This window comes from Stegodyphus dumicola, chromosome 9, assembly GCF_044657685.1.
Source record: "Stegodyphus dumicola isolate Sdum_Otavi_A_Nest chromosome 9, ASM4465768v1".
Lineage (NCBI taxonomy): Eukaryota > Metazoa > Arthropoda > Arachnida > Araneae > Eresidae > Stegodyphus > Stegodyphus dumicola.
This window is the reverse complement of record NC_140776.1, coordinates 96,283,111-96,300,979: the sequence shown is the minus strand read 5'-3', so window position 1 is coordinate 96,300,979 and position 17,869 is coordinate 96,283,111. Positions and strand designations below refer to the sequence as shown.

General features: G+C 33.7%; 1 protein-coding gene across 6 annotated transcripts in view; it reads right to left on the bottom strand.

Moving 5' to 3' along the window:
- Positions 1 to 17,869, bottom strand: part of LOC118181347 (rho GTPase-activating protein 18-like) — a 488,818-nt gene that overhangs the window by 339,168 nt on the left and 131,781 nt on the right. For all 6 annotated transcript variants that reach the window (XR_004756872.2, XM_035350495.2, XM_035350489.2 and 3 more), the window contains one exon: positions 15,842 to 16,029. Coding sequence is in view for 5 of the 6 variants with exons in the window: in XM_035350495.2 (XP_035206386.1) it covers positions 15,842 to 16,029 (188 nt within the window). In the remaining variant the exon portion in view is untranslated. The remainder of the gene's footprint in view (positions 1 to 15,841; positions 16,030 to 17,869) is intronic.

Genomic DNA, 17,869 nt, shown 5'->3' with positions numbered 1-17,869 from the left:
AATCTAAATTTGTACAATCAAAAACGCAATTATCATTCAAAGCTTTCCAAAGTATTTAGAAAATATAACTATACTATCACTTGATTTTTTAACATACCACATTTTGCTTCCACAAATAAAAAATTCTGCTGTGGACAGCATATGCCTTCCTTAATACCGCCTATTAAATTAATACACATTTTTGCTCCACCTCAGTTAAACCTACTTCTTCAAATAATGCTAACTGCTAATGTAATTAACCGATCCCTAAAGGCAAGTTGGAAATGACATCGGAAATTCCAATTTTGAAATTAAACACCCCGGTCAATTTTTGTCGTACGGGAGTCAAACTTCTTGCATTTTTATTTTTTCTTAACGAGTTTATAACTTTCCCAAATATACGTATAGTAACTGACGGATCGAATAAAAAGTTAGGTTTTCTTATTTTTTCTTTTTTATCTAAAATTTACTTTTTTTAAAAAAAATTTGAACTTTACAAAACATGGATATTTTCGCTATTTAAAACATCTCTGTAATTGGAAGTATACGACTACAACCAACGATTCGAAATAAAAAAAAGCCGAGTAAGCACTTTTAAGCCAGGTAAAAGGGAGGTGGGTATATGTTTGGTTTATTACAAAGCACTCAAGGGCTCCTGCCTAAGCTGAGGGATGCATTGGTGAAGGACTTTCTAAGGGACAATGGCTCATATGCACTCGTTGCATATGCAAATAAACTACGAAAAGGCCCATGCAGCCAGGGCATTCGCCGTGATTCGAACCCCGCACCGAGTTATCAGTGTTCAGAGACTTTACCGCTCGGGTCTCGTGAGCCTGGAGGTGGGTATATTATATATAGGGTGCACAACTAGGTGTTATAGCAAGTCCCATGTACATAATTCCAATGTTCTATTGCTTATCCTTTTGGCATTAAACGAGGATATGTACGTACTACAGATATTACGAAAAAAACTTATTTTGAATCCATTTTACTATTCGCTTTGGAATAAAGAGTCTTATTATGCTCTAACGTACAGAGGTCACACAAAATAGTCAAAATGGATAAGAGAACGGTCAAAATAGATAATTCGATTAAAATCTGAAAATTAAAATTTTTAGCAATTAAACATTCTTTATTTTAGAAAGGAGTTAAAAACTTAACAAAAACGTATTTTTAATTATTAGGAATTGTACAAGTTTAAAATCAAAAATAAAAACACACTAGCAACTCATTAGCTTTATCTTACTTTATTAAGAAGCTGATTTCTGAACGCAAATAAAACTGAAAAGCCGTTCTTTATCACCACCAAAGAGTCGCACAATGTCTCTAAAATCAAGATATGCAAACTGCCAATCTAAGAAGCCGCTTTTCATTGATGTCACGGAAGAAAATCCCTCGTGAATCAGTCTTCTGCAAACACAGGAGAACTAACATTAAATGTAGACGTTTCAATGCTCTTACTCATAACATGTTTATGTTACAGTAATATATTCTTATTTGTTGAACCCTTAACCGAGATGGACACAAATATTATTGAACACGTTTGAGATTTGGCTAAAAACAACAGCGATCAACCCTCAGTATACGATGGAAAATATCTAAGTATTAAAAAAACATAGAAGCGTATAAATGAAATAAAAAGAGAGCCAGAAGGTAACTATTTGTATCTCATGATAAAATTTCATTATTATCATTATTTATTATTTATTATATTTATCTTTGGTGCAGGTGATAATATACACAAGAAGCAAAGTTAGAATTTTGCAGCTGAGCGCAATAATATGTTCGAAATGTATTTTATTCATGACACTATTATAAAATAGCTTTTGTTGCAAAATGCTATTAAAAACAAATATGAAATCAGCTTTATTCAGCTTCTTACGGTGATAATCAACGCACTTTTATAACACAGAATATAAATGTAATTTATTAAGCTTTTGTATATACAATGTCGTATTTTGGTATTAAAAACCTTTCATAATATAAAACACAGTAATACTTGATACCAATACGCATATAATGTGTATTGGTATCAAATATTACTGCATGGGCCTTACATGTGCAATATGTGGTCTTGGAAATCATTTAAGTTCTTGAGTGATACATTATCGTACAAACAAAACGTGAAAATGAAGCAAAAACTTCTATTTTTCATTTATGAGATTATTTTTTGCCACAAAGTGACGGAGACAACAAATGGCATCAACAGAGCACTTGAAGCTAATAAAGTAGACAATAAATCATGCAGCGATGAGCGGAGGTTAAAAAATTTGAACCTGGCTGTACAATTTTTGAAAGTGAGCAGCACATACACTCAACAACAAGACACTATGAAAACGACGAACTGTGAAAGTTAGAATGTATAACCTTCACCCGACTGTAATGTTACGTTACGACGGAGGTTTAATGCCACAAGAGGTATAGTCGTAAGGAATAAAATTCAAGGGTTCCTTTCACACCTGCGAGATAGAGACTCGTAGCCAGATAGAGAATTTGCGTATTATGCGTGGATATGTCTACAGCTTTCCCGCTCAACAGGTTTTTGCTTCGCCCCGATTGATCGACTCTTAAACCAAGTCAGAATACAAAAGTTAGAACTTTTAAGCCAAAATGCTTAAACCAGTTTTTGTGACATGACAAGGTGTAACTACAAACCAAGTTAGGCTTAAACCACTTATGACATTTAAACCACCTTCTGAATGGAGTTTCTCGGACATGATAAATAAATTAGACATACACTATTAGATAATTTTCTATCACAAGAAAGCACTTAGAAAAGCTTGAGAAATATGTTCGCCGTGAATTCATAGAAAAAAAATCACGCATCGATTGAAAGTTTGCCATTCTTTGCTCTTCTATAATATAAACATTTTGTTTATCAGAACAGTGAAATGTGATCAAAAACGGATTTTATATGATTGCCCTTGCTGATTAATAGTCAAATGATAATGAGACCCCCAAATACAAACTGAAACTGAACCTTCTTCCGAAGGAGATAAAGGTGACTGCCTGCAGCTATATACCTTTTTAAAAACGTTATGAACCAATTCGCGCTGAGACACTCACAGCCTTGCTGTTGTTTTTTGCTCATTTCCTCACAAAACGTTAGATGACGCGCTTGAATCTCGAAGGAGAACTGAAGGATGACGTTTTCAGACATTCCTGCGATAACCCGTTATAGTATTACATTAACAACACGGCCTTGCTAAATGGCCTTCCTTTTTCTTTTATGGGTGATATTACTGAGGAAAGAAAACGGGACAATAGATTTCAGCAGTCCCATAATCAGGTTTTTGATGAAAATGACAAATGATTAAACCAAGTTACATAAAAATCACGGGAAATATTAGGAAATGCGAAAACAAAATTAGAAATAAGAGAAAGCTAGGAGAAATATGTTGTCAATGAAAGGGGCGAGAGCATGGTCAAAACTCGATAATTTTCAACCTAAAAATATCAGGAATGTTGCCAACTCTGCTTATTATTTCTGTAGTCAAAAATGTTTAGTCTAGGAAATAGAATGTATTTCAACCTCAATATAAGTCATTTGTTAAAAAGTTAAATTACGCGGACTAATCAGTTTACGCTGGCAAAGAAAATAACAATAGCATCTTGAGTTATGTTCTCGTGACATTATATACTAATAGGTTTAAACAAATTGACTAATACACTGGCAACGAAAGAAAAAATAGTAGCATCGCGAGCTATATTCTTGTGATATTATATCTCGTTAATAAGAAACGTTTCAAGAGATTGGAGTTTTGTTGCAGAAGATTGGAATCAGCTATTGCGAAGAATTTAAGAGCGAATTCTTTATTTCTAAGATATTTATTTTGTATTATTGGAGTCTGCGGTTGATGCATGTTGAGTCGGCATTGTAGACATAAATTCTCTTTTAAAATATTTGGTTGGCACGCCTTTAACAGCTTTTTTATTTTTATATTTCATTTAGGGTCAGTGAGCATAGGTTTCGATTTATACCATTCTATTCAAGCTGTATTAAAATTATAATAGTTTAAAAATATGTATTAAGAATGAAATAATTAAAAAATGCGCTCTCATTTATCTTGCTATTCTAACTGTATATAAGTCAGATTTCTAATTAATCCAATAGCTTGCTATCGCTGGAAATACAGAAGATTTGTTCCTGGATTTGGAACAATGCGGGTACTATATTACATCGTATTCTTCTAAAGAATTTGTTTCGTGTAGTTATAAAATAAAGAAAATTTATACAGTTTTTGATGAATCTGTTGTGTGGCCCATATGCTTTAATTATCATCCATTAGAACGATACGATAAAACCGGCTTAATTTCCTTATTTATGGAAAGAAACCTGTTAAGGCAACCGAATAGGTTCGGAACATTTTTCTAAGAAAACGTAAAACATAAATAATTGTATTTTTAGCTTTATTTTTTATAAACTTTTGAAATAAATCATTATTATTTCAAACGTAAATGTAAAACGTAACATAAAACATAAATAATTCTATTTTTAGCTTTATTTTTTTTATAAACCTTTGAAATAAATCATTATTATTTCACAAAAATGGCAATTAATTATAGAATTTTTTTAATTTTAATAATAATTTTAATAAAATTTTCAAAATGCTGCATTAAAAATATTGAGATTTACTTGAGAAACCATAACACTATAATAAGTTGCATGCGTCCGTCTCTGGCTTGGGTTATGATTTAAAAGTTACAGCCATAGACCAAAATTGAGTGTTCACCGACTAAAAATTATAAGATCTTCTGGTGTGTTTACCATATTATAACTCAAAAAGAAGGTCATTATTAGGAAACTACTCACACAAGCAAGTAAAAAAGATTATTTATAAAGGCAAAGCAAGTAGTTTGATAAAAACTGGAAAGGTAATGCGAAAAGTTCTGCAGATTTTTTGATGATATATACAAGTGAAGAAGATAAACGTAATAAATTTTCATTGAATCAAATGAGCATCGTTTTATTCTATGATATTTTGCCATCTCACGAACAGCTGAAATAATCCTTTCAAAACAAAAGTCATTAGGTTTCTTCGTAAAGAAGTTATTCATATGCTGTGGGACAGTCTCCAAAGAAATGAGCTCCAGACCGTTCAGAGAACTTTGAAATGATTTGAGCAGATGAAAATTCGAGATAAGATCTAGAAAATAGATTCGGGCTTTTAAAACTATCATCTGGAAACAGTTTTTCAAAATTTATTTCTGATTTGGAGGGAAGAGTTTATACTACAAAATTTTTTCGTAATTCCACCATATACAAAACATTATGCTTTGTATATAGCAGACCCTACTTGTTGTTACTAAAAGAGGTTCCTTTGGCTTATCTCGTATTCTTTCTTGTAACATTTCATTGTATAATACCTATCTGATCTTCAGTAATGAGAGATTTTAAAAAATATCTGATGTGAACACCAGATGACTTCCTTGTACAGGCTTTTAAATAAGACAGTCCCCCCTGCATTTCATTTAAACTTATTTCCCCAAATTTAACTACAGATATATTTCTCATTCAACCAATTATTCAGTTCTTACTTCCTGGCAAGGCAAAAATACATAAAAAGTCAAAACATATTCATCAAAAACTAAGATACAGAAAAACCTCAAATACCAAATGCTGTTAAAAAAGTAATTTTTACAACTGAAATTAGACATTCTCGTAAAAAAGCAAGAAATTGGCTAGCGGGAAAAGACTAAATTTCGATGCACAAAATTTAAAGTAAACTTCTGGTAACACTGAGCAAAAAGGCACTGAGGATGATGCACCAGTTGACTTAATTCACTATTCTACTAAGAGTTTCAAATGTAAATAAATGGCGGCCTCGTTAGGCCTAGCTTTGCTTAAACTTTAAATTGCTTATAATTCTACAAATATTACATGCAAATTAACTAAAGGCATAATATATATATATATATATATATATATATATATATGGTGCCGGCGATTGCAACGAAAAATGGAGGTGCACACTAGATGTTATAGCACTTACATATGCAAAATATCAACATTCGACGGCTACTCGTTTTTGAGTTATACGAGATATAAACATACATATGTACAGACGTCACGAAAAAGTCTCTTCTGAATCCATTTTAAAATCCGCTTTGAAAAACAAGTCGATTATTCTGTCGGTACGTACAGATGTCCCTCAAAAATGTTGTACAACTAGGTTTGAAAGCGGTCAAAATGGATATTTTCGTTGAAATATGATACCCGAAGCTTTTTGCGAATACAATACTTACTTTACAAGGAAGTTAAGAACAGCACCTTTATTTTTTTCAGCAAAGAATCAGAGGCCAAAACTCGAGCAAGCGTATTCTACATAGGTTTAAATGCGGGGTACCCATACATCGTAACATCTTACATACCCAATCTTCTTCAAATGGTCGATCACATTAGGCTAGATTTCCTCTTTCAGCTAAATTATTTTTTTCCTGGCAGCTTTTAGCTCTGGTATTAAAAGACACGCGAATTCACTAATTCATTCTTCTCTTTTCATTTGCGCGTCAAGATAAATATGAACTGTTTCAAAAACATCCAGTAACGCTTTACAACTTCTTTTGAATTGTATAGTAGCCGTTATGCCCGTTTAGGGTTTGTAGTTAAACAAAAAAAAAGTCTTTTGATTTGAACTCATAGAATGTCTTCGTAATTCTTAATTTTACTCTATGTTCATTCGCGTAAGCATTTCAGCAATAAATTTTGATAAAACAGTTTCATATACCTACGTTTAACTCTGATCATATTTTCCCCCTTTCTTTGGACTTATTTTTTTTATTTTGTTACATTTGCTGCAGTTTATTGGAATTTGCACGAGCTCTAGAAGCTGAGAAGGGCACTAACCATGCATGGCCTGTTTTACATTTGAACAGCAATGGAACATTGCTGAAATTCTTACACTCCGTATACGTTGCTAATTATCGGCATTAATTAGCTGCTAGCTACAATTACATAGTAATTTTGCAAATTATCATCAAAGCATAGAGACGTCACGCGTTCGAATTTCTCAATATGTTCATATTTGATTATATCCGTTTCCTAAATCAGGGCCCACCAGCGGCCGAGCGGTAATGTCGCTGAACACTGGTAGTTCGGTCCGAGGTTCGAATCCCGCGAACGGGCTGGCTGCATGGGTGTTTTCGTGGTTTTCCCCATGTGTAACGTGTATACGAGCCAGTTTCCTTTAGAAAGTCCTCCACGAAAGGCATCCCTCCCCTTAGGCAGATAGCCCTAGTGTGCTTTGCCATAATTAAATTAAATACACCGTTTCCTAAATCATTGCTATTGTCTCAAACCTTACTGAAATAGAATTTTAAAACTTTTGTCTTTAATTTAGTTTCTAAGAGACTTCTAGCTCTTTACATGGCCATTTTCTGAGATGTAAATGCTTATTTTCGGTTGAGCTTATGTCGCAAAATCTTCAGTTCAAAATGTATTTCTAAATGACTAGTATAAATAAACTGCATAATCCGTAAGCTATCAATGCGAAATCTGGCAAGCATCATCGCCCAGTCTTTAACGTGTAAATCTGAAACATCTCCAAAGGCTTTCCGTGAGACAGCTTTAATGAACAACTGCCTTATTATTATTACTAGAACTGTCATTTTAATCATTCTTGTTCACTGCAATCTTTACGATGTGAGGTTTGGTGAATTTTCTGAACTCCGCTGCAAATCTTGCATCTTCACACAATCACATACACACAAAAATGATGTAATGCAATCAAGAATTATTATATGTGAAATCATTACGTCACTACAAAAAGCAAAAAGTTTTCATGTATCCTTTATCTGTTCCACTAGCGTCATTTGAATTAATAGGCATAAATAATAGTCCTTTTTTAATGGCACGAAGGTATACAAACAATCAAGTACGTTAAAAAGTAGGGAACACCATCCGTGCATTTATCTGTTGCAACAAAAACCTTTTGCAATTCTTCATTGTCTGGAAGTAATGCGAGACAGATGAATCATTCGCACCTCTTTTCACACTTAATGACAATACTGATCACCTTGAAGCAATTTAATCACAATCACCTAGCGGCTGATCTTTGTTTTCATACATCATTAAGATCTCCCAACATCGCAGTTCTTCACACTAATACTTCGCTAAAGCCTTTTTCCGTAAACAGGTTAGAGCAGGGAAGTAAAACTCGCGATCGGCGGGCTGCAAACGGCCCTTAACTTATTTTTATGCAGCGATCGATTCATCCTGAGAAATTAACAAAAAATTGTATACAATCAAAAAAATGAAAGAAAATCTAAAAGGATTCAGATTTTAACGCCGTAGCAGAGAGTTTTTAAGGTTTTTTATGCTCTCTCTGTTTACCAATCGGCTATTGGACTCATTTCTGTTGACACAATTATTTTTTTTTTTTCAGCTTTATTATTGAGAATCGCTTTCTTCACACTTACGTCACATAAAATTAAACAACACGAAAAACTTTTTAAAAGTAGCATATGTTTAAAATTCCCGATACAATGCTAAGTGTTGGCATAGAATTTTAATTTTATTTTTTAGTCTATTTTTCAGGTCAGGATATATCAATGTTCAGTTTTCTTAGCCAGATGACTTCATGATTTTTTTTAAATCTTTCTATAACTATTTTTGTTTTTAGCTTTATCACATTCTTCGCCCTTTCGCCACATAAAATTCAAAAGCAAAATTACAAAATATTTAAAAACAGCCTATCTTTAGAATGACCGATACAGTGTTAAGAGCTGGCGCACTTCTTTTGTATTTTCTATTTTACACCTTTAAAACCAACCGCCTAAAATGATTACGAAAAAATGAAAAAGGGTATAATAATTTCAAAGTCCAGCTAGTGTAATTTTATAAAATATTCAATACTTTTAATTAGACATCTCACGATTTCAATGCATTTTAATTTAAATGAATTATATTAAAAATCAGAAAAAGTATTCCTAAGACTGTGTTTACTGCATTTATATCGCTCAATTAGTTACTCAATGACCTTTCTGAATTAAATTTGAAAGTCAAATATCTGAGGCATTACTAATGGCAACACACTGGCGTAAGAAAGATAAAAGCGCTTTATTTTTAAAGAGGCAACACATTATTTGCAAATAGACGAGTTTTTTTAATAAAAATTTAAAGATAAATATCTTCCATTTTTCCGAATGGCAACAATATCTCGTGCAGGAAATAAAAATATTTTATTTCGAAGAGTGCCAGTGCTGGCTTTTAAATCGCTGAATTACAGTAAATGAATTCATTAAATTCGTAAAAAACACTAAATGAAAAAAAAATTTCGAAATCCAAAATTCTGGCTTCCGGGTAGACATGTTCCGGTGGAAGACTATTTCTTTTCAAAAATTGATGGCTGTTAAGTGCCGTCGTTTTTCAAAAATGCAAGTAACATACGTAGATGTAATACATTATTTTTAATTTCTTTAAAAATAATACATTGAGATATGATTCGGTGATAATTTTGGAATTTTGCCAAAGGCAAACCACAATTTTGGATAAAATTTGGTCGTTTCGAGACTCATAGCAACTCTGGTGCTAATATTATATTAATAAAAGCTGGAATTTTATCGAATATCGAGATTTTTATGCAAGCCGAATATAAAAGTGTCAAGCTCTAATTGCATATTCTAATACATGTGATAAAAGTACAATTTAAAATGATAGTCCAAATTGCTGATAATCGATGTGATAATAGCGGCGGTATTCCTTAGTTAACCGAATTGTTTTGGGCCTATGATGTGGAATTTCCTTTTTTGAGGAATTACTGTAAACTCTACATTCCACAACTTTGAGGAACTACTGACGCTGTCCAATAGTTCCTCAAAAACTACGAGCCGTCGAGAAAATACTATAGAGGAACTGCTGTCGAAGCTAACGAACTGAAACTAAACTGTCCAGAAACTATTGCCTGGCAGTGCGATTGCAGAAAGTATATTTACAGTTTTCTGCGATCTTCTGGAAAGCTATGATTGATCTCTGTCCAAACTGCTGTGTGTAGCCATGGATGAAGCTTCTTATGCCGAGAAGCTTCAGCATTTTCAAGATTGAATGGAAAAAAGGTTAGGCAATATCAGATTTTTCGAAGTTAAGATCTCTCTGCTTTTTGCCCTTTTTTCAACCGAAGTTGAGAAAATGTTAGATCATTTACAAATGTAATTAACAGAAATTCAGCTCGCCTTTCAATACTAAAGCAGAAATTTAGTGAAAGGATATCCCCCAACTATTATTTAAAAAAAATATTTACCCATGCGGTTCTCAGAAAGCTGCAAATTTGCATAGCGCGTGATTTCCTTGCATCTGACCTTTGTTCTGAAAACTGTTTGTGGAAGCAGGATGTCTCTGACATTGGAAAGCTGATTGCAGAAAAAGATGCACGTGTCGGCACCCTCAAAAAAAAAAAAAAAAAAAAAAAAAAAAAAAAAAAAAAACAGTTGGTGTCCATCTATTACCCAAATTTATTTATGATTCTTCTATTTCTTAAAGAACTGCAGTTTAGATAAAATTTTAGACATTTTCTCATTTTTTATATGTATCATTAAGTATCAAAATGGCATTTTCTTTCCCTTGTGGCCCAAACTATTCAACTATTATCTAGTTGGCTCACTTGAGATACTGAGTTTGATATGCCTGATTTAAAGGGTTATGAAATTTAAACAATATTCAAATTGAAAAAATGGTTTTCGCAAACACGTCTTGAGGGATTTTCAAGATTATTAAAATAATCAAGTTCGATACTTAGTCTATAATTTAAGTTACTTATATTTCATTCCACTATTCTATATTTTTCATTTGAATTTCAAATCTTAACCTGAGAAGTTAAAGCAGATTTTCCATTAACTTTTTCGAATACAACAGAGTTCTAATAACCTGATAATATGATGTTACCTCGGTTAGCATCAACTTAACACTTCGGTTAAACAGGTCAGTTAAAAAATTTGATATGTCCACAGTTTTTACGATAATATAACAGTTACAAAATCTTCTTCAAAATTGTATTGATTTTAAGGCGTTAAGCCACTTCTATCATGTGCAATTGCTTATAGGTTAGCATACTGCGCGAATTATTTAAAGATCCGACGTTTGATTCCGGTACATTTCCAAATATTTCTCAGTCCTGAACTCATCACAGTCTTTATACCATCTGGCTGTAAACTACAAATAGGTTAATGGTAACTCTTCGGCAAATCTTAATGGCAGATCGAATGTCTTTTCCGATCGCATTGTCACCTGAAAGGTAAAAAAGGGAATGCAGAGAAGTAAGGCTGTCTTCATAAGTAATCTAATTGTGAAACGGTTGACACACTAAACCAACTATTCGAAGACCTTTTACTTAATTCCAGATAACTGGCTTAGAGTGTTAACCGTTGAACCACAACCGTTAATTTATTTGGATTATTGGTAGAATTGTATTAACAATTCAGAAAATTACACTCGTGCTTGAGACATCAAGTAAAGGGGGCACCAAAAAAAGGTGCTTAGGATCTGAACGAAACGAGACATCCCAAAATTACCCATCGCCGGATTTACAATGAAATGTATGCGCATCTTAACAAGACTAAGAGTGAAGAAATGGGGGGGGAGGCGATATGGTATTAATGTACGTGGTGCGGGATAAACTAGTATAAATGTTCCTAAGTCATTTAGGTGCTTTTAGAGGCTCAAGCCTCTAAAAGTATTAATCCGGTTCTAACATCTGGTCTTTACACTAGGCGCTCTAACTATAACAGAGGGATGCAGTAATACGGCAATAAACTTAGTTAGCTCAACGTGTCTTTTCTTACTCTTGTTACTCTTTAGGATGGAAAGGGTAAGGAAATAAGACATCCTGTGTGCTCTTTGGGTTCGAATATTAGCACATATAACTGGATATTCAGTTTGCAGTTATTCCAATTTTTGGCGCTAAACCATATGAGGTTGCGGAATCATTAGGTTATTTTGAAGCAGAATAGATGAAAAAAAGCAATGCCCTAGCTAGGACTCGAACCCAGACCTCTCGAATATGCGCCGAGTGTGCTACCATTACACCACAAAGGCATGCTGGAACGAGACAAAAAATACTTTATATACTCCCCCTTTTAAAGGGCGACAGAGGATGAGGGGATCCAATCGTCAAATCTTGATCGTGATGAATTATTGTCCACCCCCTTTCAGTTCGGATTCTACTGTAGTGTCATAAGCTTTTTTGAACCATGAGAGGTGGAAAATGTGCAATGCCCTCGCCGGGACTCAAACTTGGACCTCACAAATACACGCCGAGTATGCTACCATTATACCATAAAGGCATGCTGTAAGTAGCGAGAAAACAGCTTATAAGGCTATCTTCTTCAAAACAATAGTTGAAACGAAACAGTTAAATTGATAATTCCAGAAATTCAGCTACCCAAAAAGTAATGGAGAATCAAGAACAAAATGGTAGGATAATCTATATTCTAGAAGGTAACATGTAAAATAGAAACTAATTAAAAATAAAGCAATTACCACTGCAATCAACACAAAATGAATTTTATAAAATATTGCATGTGTACTAGACGTGTGTAACTACATACTATTACATGTGTATAACCAAGGACTATATGTCTGTTACTACATATTGCATGTGTGTAGAATACTGCTTGCATTCTACAGTACAGTTTAGGCTTGGTAAAACTAAGAGTAAAACCTAATTGTAATTTATGGTAAAACTCAGTATCTTTTAAAAACTGGAACGATTTATAATGAGGTTGTCTTCTTATTAAGTTCCCTAAATCCAGATTGAAAACATTGGGATGCTTTAGGCGAAAATATTCAAAAGATTGTCAAATCAGTAAAATATGGTGAATTCTCAAAATTCCATTGCAGTTTACACAAAGGGGATATCCGTTGCCTTTCAGAAGATGCTCATGAGTCATTTGACAGTGATCGATTCTTAGACGAGTTAAGAATACTTCTTCCTCTCTATTTAGAACACGGCACAAATTTATGAAAGACGACCAATACTCTACAATTGGTTTAACACTTCTCAGCTTATTATTTGCTTTATCATCCAGATGCATCTGCCATTTATTGAGAATTTTGTGTTTCATCAGAGCCCTGATATCTGCGAGTAGGACATGAAAGTTGGACACTGTAGTAGCAGGCTTATCTGAAATATCTGCTAGTTCATTCCCTTTTATGTCAGCGCAGCCAGGGATTCAGGAGAAGAAATTTAAAGCCTAATAAGAAGCATTAAATTTAACAGTGAAAACCGAGAAAGCTGGGTGCAATCGAAACCAAAAAATTGAGTTTTCCAATACAAAAGCTGCATCAACATGATCTCTGGATTTTGATCTATCTGTATATCCGCAAAGATCTGTCTGTAATAGATATCACTAGCGTTAGATTTATCTATTTATCTCAATGTTGGAATGTTTCAAGAAGTTGAATTTTCCAGTTTTCCTATGGTGGAACTTCAAAAGGATTCGCCAGTTGTGTATTGATATTAGACATATTATTGTACTGCATCGAATAGGCATTGTCCGAGCACGCTAACTATCTAGAATTTGGAACCCTCCCAATAGGAACCATATGAGTATGTTTTCACTGGTGGCGGTATTTTAGTGATTATCGGCTGGTGATAGTATCAGCTATGTGGGATGACTGTGTAGAATAGATATAATCAGCCGGATGTGACTCATTCGCATATACCTAACCATTCTTTAGCAATTTGGAGCGACAATTATTAATCTCTTTCACAAATTTATGGTATAATACCGCATACGTAATGATATACAGATATATCCAACGTTTCCTCCATTTTACTTATTTTAGATGAATGAAGATCAGTCTAATGACGAAGTGATGGATTCTTTCTTCCGTCTACTTAATGCTATTAATCATCTCTTCATAAATTACTGTTTTAAATATCATGATAGTACCATTAAATCTGGGCTTTGTGGAAGTTTCTCAGCTTTCTGTCTTCGACATGTAAATGTTCTTAAAATATATTCTCCTTGAAACTTGTGATCGTGACACCATTTGAGAGACTATTTAGCCTTGAGGGCAGATAAAACTGTGAAAAATCAAACTGCGCTGTTGTCAGAATTCGAAGAGCGAATCTTCCAATTGCTAGCTGGACATGCTAGCTATGTACACCCCGATAACATGCGTAGGAGAATGCATTACAGACTGAAAAGGCAATGGGTTGAGGCCAATCGATAAAATTCTAGATAGCGATGTATTATCGTCCACTCCATTTTTGTTCGGACTTTGCTATGGAAACTAACATCTTTGTAGGGAGAAATATGAAAAATCAACTTTACCTTCGCCGGAAATCGAGCCACTGATATTCAAGCTTGCCAAGTGTATATGATAATTGCTTGAACACGAGAGCACATACGAAATGCAATAATACTTTATACCAAGACGCTGGGCTTAAACGTGAACTGCCATAGGTCAAAGAAGCAATCAGATAGTAGAGAAACCAAATGTGAGGTAGCAGCGGTGCAAAATATTCAAAATGTACCTAAATTGCAAACATTCGGCAAACGAACCTGCAAGTAATAATAATTATTACTTGAATTCACTACTCTTTAGAACTCAAAATTATCAACGAATTGCATATCCAAAAAAGAAAAATCTTTTTACCCCAGTATCTAAAATAGTAAAATCTATAATCTGACAGAAGTTGATCTTTCAGAGATGAAACAAAATTCAACAACTTCTTGAACAATTTGATCTACCAAAAAACAAATATTTCCTTAAAGAAAAAGCTACATCCTTCTTCGCAAATATAGCTTACTTATGAATAAGTAAATCTAAGCATCCTGAAATAATGATACCACTTGCCATTCATCAGGATGAACTTCTCTCGATCCTTTGACATCCTAAACGTTTGACACGCATCCAACATATCAAATATGATTTTAATTGTCCATCAGTCATGGGTTTAGTTCGGATTAACCAGATTTACTTGGTTTATAAAAAAAAAAAAGAAAAAAGAAAAAAAAAAAGTAGCTTTTACATTTTGACGAATTGGTTTCTTTCAGAAATTAGGATATTGAAAGTTACAATACAATTACAGTCAATACATCTTCGTAGTATTTACAGAAGAATGAATTCAGAAAATAAGTAACATTTTTATTTAATTATAGCAAAGCACTCGGCAAATATTTTCATGAATTTATAAAAGAAAGTAGCTGGTATTTAAGTTTTACCTGAAAAGCAAACAATCTAAACCAGGGGTTCTCAACCTTTTTTGCGCCATGGACACCTTTCACCACTGTCAGCTCATTCCCCTCCTTTCCGAAACTCGAAAAATACATACATATTTATTTAGAATTAGATTATTTTTAATGTGTTTCACTAACTAAATAGCAAAAAGTATAGAAAGAGCTGATTAATATCAAGTAGCTTTTCTATATTCATAAATTAAAACTAAATACTAACCAGCTAACTAACAAGTTGACTACAAACCCCATAAAACTTTGAAATACCCCTTAGGGGAATTTCCCTACTGTAGAACCTCTGCTCTAAATCTTTGCAGCTAGCTTTTCCCGCAGAAAAGAAAACATTAAAACAGTTCCAATGGTTGCGAAAATAAAGGCCGAGTAAGAACTTTTGTGAACATGGTGTATGCAGAGTTAGATGTACAAATGAATTTTTTAAGGAGTCTTTATCAGTAACTGTTGGCACAGCAGACAGTTAAAAATCACATTTATCGATTGCTATACATTGATACGAATTCTCTATATGCAAAAAAACGGTAACAAATGTAGGGGCGACTTCAAGAAATCATCCTATATACTCAAACCGTATGATTTTTCCTGGTTTGTTACTCTGTATTTTGTCATAAAATATCAGATATGATTTTGACATAAGTTGTAAAAATTTAAATACACCAAAGCAACTCACCTCAGGTGGTGACATAGAAGCTCGATTGAAGAGCTCTCTCACGTCCGCTCTATGACGGCTGCGAGGTACCCGTCTCTTCTTGGACATCTGGACGGTGTCCAGCCTCTTCTTAACCACGGCTATCTGACGAGCAGTCAAAGTGGCTAGAATGTCCTCATAAAATTCGGCTTCATCCTGCTCAGTGAGTTCTAGGAAAAAGAAAAGAGTGCCATAATTCGAGATTACGCATTCTTCATAATCACCATCACGTTATGTTTACCATGTACGCAACTTATCACTGCATCGCAAAAGCAAGATAATGTGAATGGCTGAAAAATGAGTAAATATTACACAGCTAGGAAAAAATATGTCACAGATGATTCAGTCTTTTCAAGTGAAAAGACATATTTTGCAATGGGCACATTTCCGAAAATTCACGATCAAAGTGTAAATGGTATTTAATCAATCATTAAGAAGAATTTGAAAGTTTAATTACTCATATCCTGCATTCAAACTTTTCGTTCTAGCTGATAATAATAAGCGAACTCCCCAGAAAAGATGTAAAGGTAAATATAACAAATATTTCACTGGTATCTTAACTACGATGTAAAACGCCGCAGCTGGTAAAAGTCAAATCAGCCCGATGTGTCGTCTTTACCCAAACTGGTATTGCAAAGCTACATTCTGTTAATATATTTTTAATTAAATAAACTTGTGTCTTGTAAAAGTATATATTACATCAGTGACACTAAAAATTACTTATACTTATTTTCAGCATCAATAAAAAACTTTGAACAGGCAATGTATTTCAATACTCTATTTCATTCATAATTGCACTGTTTTTTTATATTTAGAGGAATTTATAGTCATTTATAGTATTCCATGCATTATGTTGTAAAAACTCTTCTGATTCTAAATCTACTGAAAATTTAAATTGTAACGATAGCTCAGTTAAAGCCACTGATTTTTTAAGTTTTCAAAAAGCACATTTTTAAACCTCTAAGATCACGATGCTTTTTTCCCCAAGGATTTTCTCGAATCTTCCAGAAATGCTTATGCTCTTCTTAAACAATTCTACAAATATGAATGTACTGGAGATTACAGTTATTTAGTTCATTTATTCAACTCAGAGGGCAGCGACATAAGTGGATCATTGTCATTGAATATTCTTTTAGGCTTTGCTCTGCAACTATATGCATCTACAGCAAGATGGGAAAGCGTACGTATAACTATACCAGAGGTCAACCTAAGCTGAGAATATTAGAAGCTTGAAAGCATGTGCATTCGCCAAAGACTATAGTCCTACCTTTCTAGGAGCTTTAACTCAGAAATTAAGCAGTGAAATATTAATATCGTTCAGATAAAAAGATTGATCAGAAAAGAAAGCTTATGGAAAGAACATTTCATTCCTAAATTTTTATTCGAAAACGAAAACGTACACATGTCAATCATTTGATCAAAAGGAAAGATCCCATTTTTGGCGTATTTGTTAATTTTATTATTAATTGTGTTGTAATTTTTACTGAAGAGGGGTGTTTTACCTTTCCAGCTCCCATCGCTTCCTTCAAACAATAGAGATATCGCAAAAAATCGCCACGGCCTGCCCGCATGATGCACTAAAAAAGCCCTTTTTGGCGTGTGGTTATAAGTGGTGGCGTCCACCTCTGCTTATACAGTTATACGCCATTTCATCCCATCTTCGGTTTTTCTCCTTTAAATATTTATAACAATTTATATCGTTGTATGAGTTGCTATTTAACGCAATAAATTTCCAATTACTTCCTCTTCATCTGGCGTTATTATTAAAGAAATTTATACGAGCAAATAGCTTTTGAAAGTGTTATATGTACACACATAATTTCTTTTATCCATGTAGCTATTGTCCTCAATGTGTTTTCCTTAACCTTTTGATGGTCATCAATGAGTTCAGCTTACACTCCAGTTACGCATTCTAGTGGGCGCAAACGAGCACAGCTAGCATCAAAAGTTTACGAATGACAGACATCGCGCTTATTTGGAAAAAAAAGAATTGCTTAATCTTGCAACTTC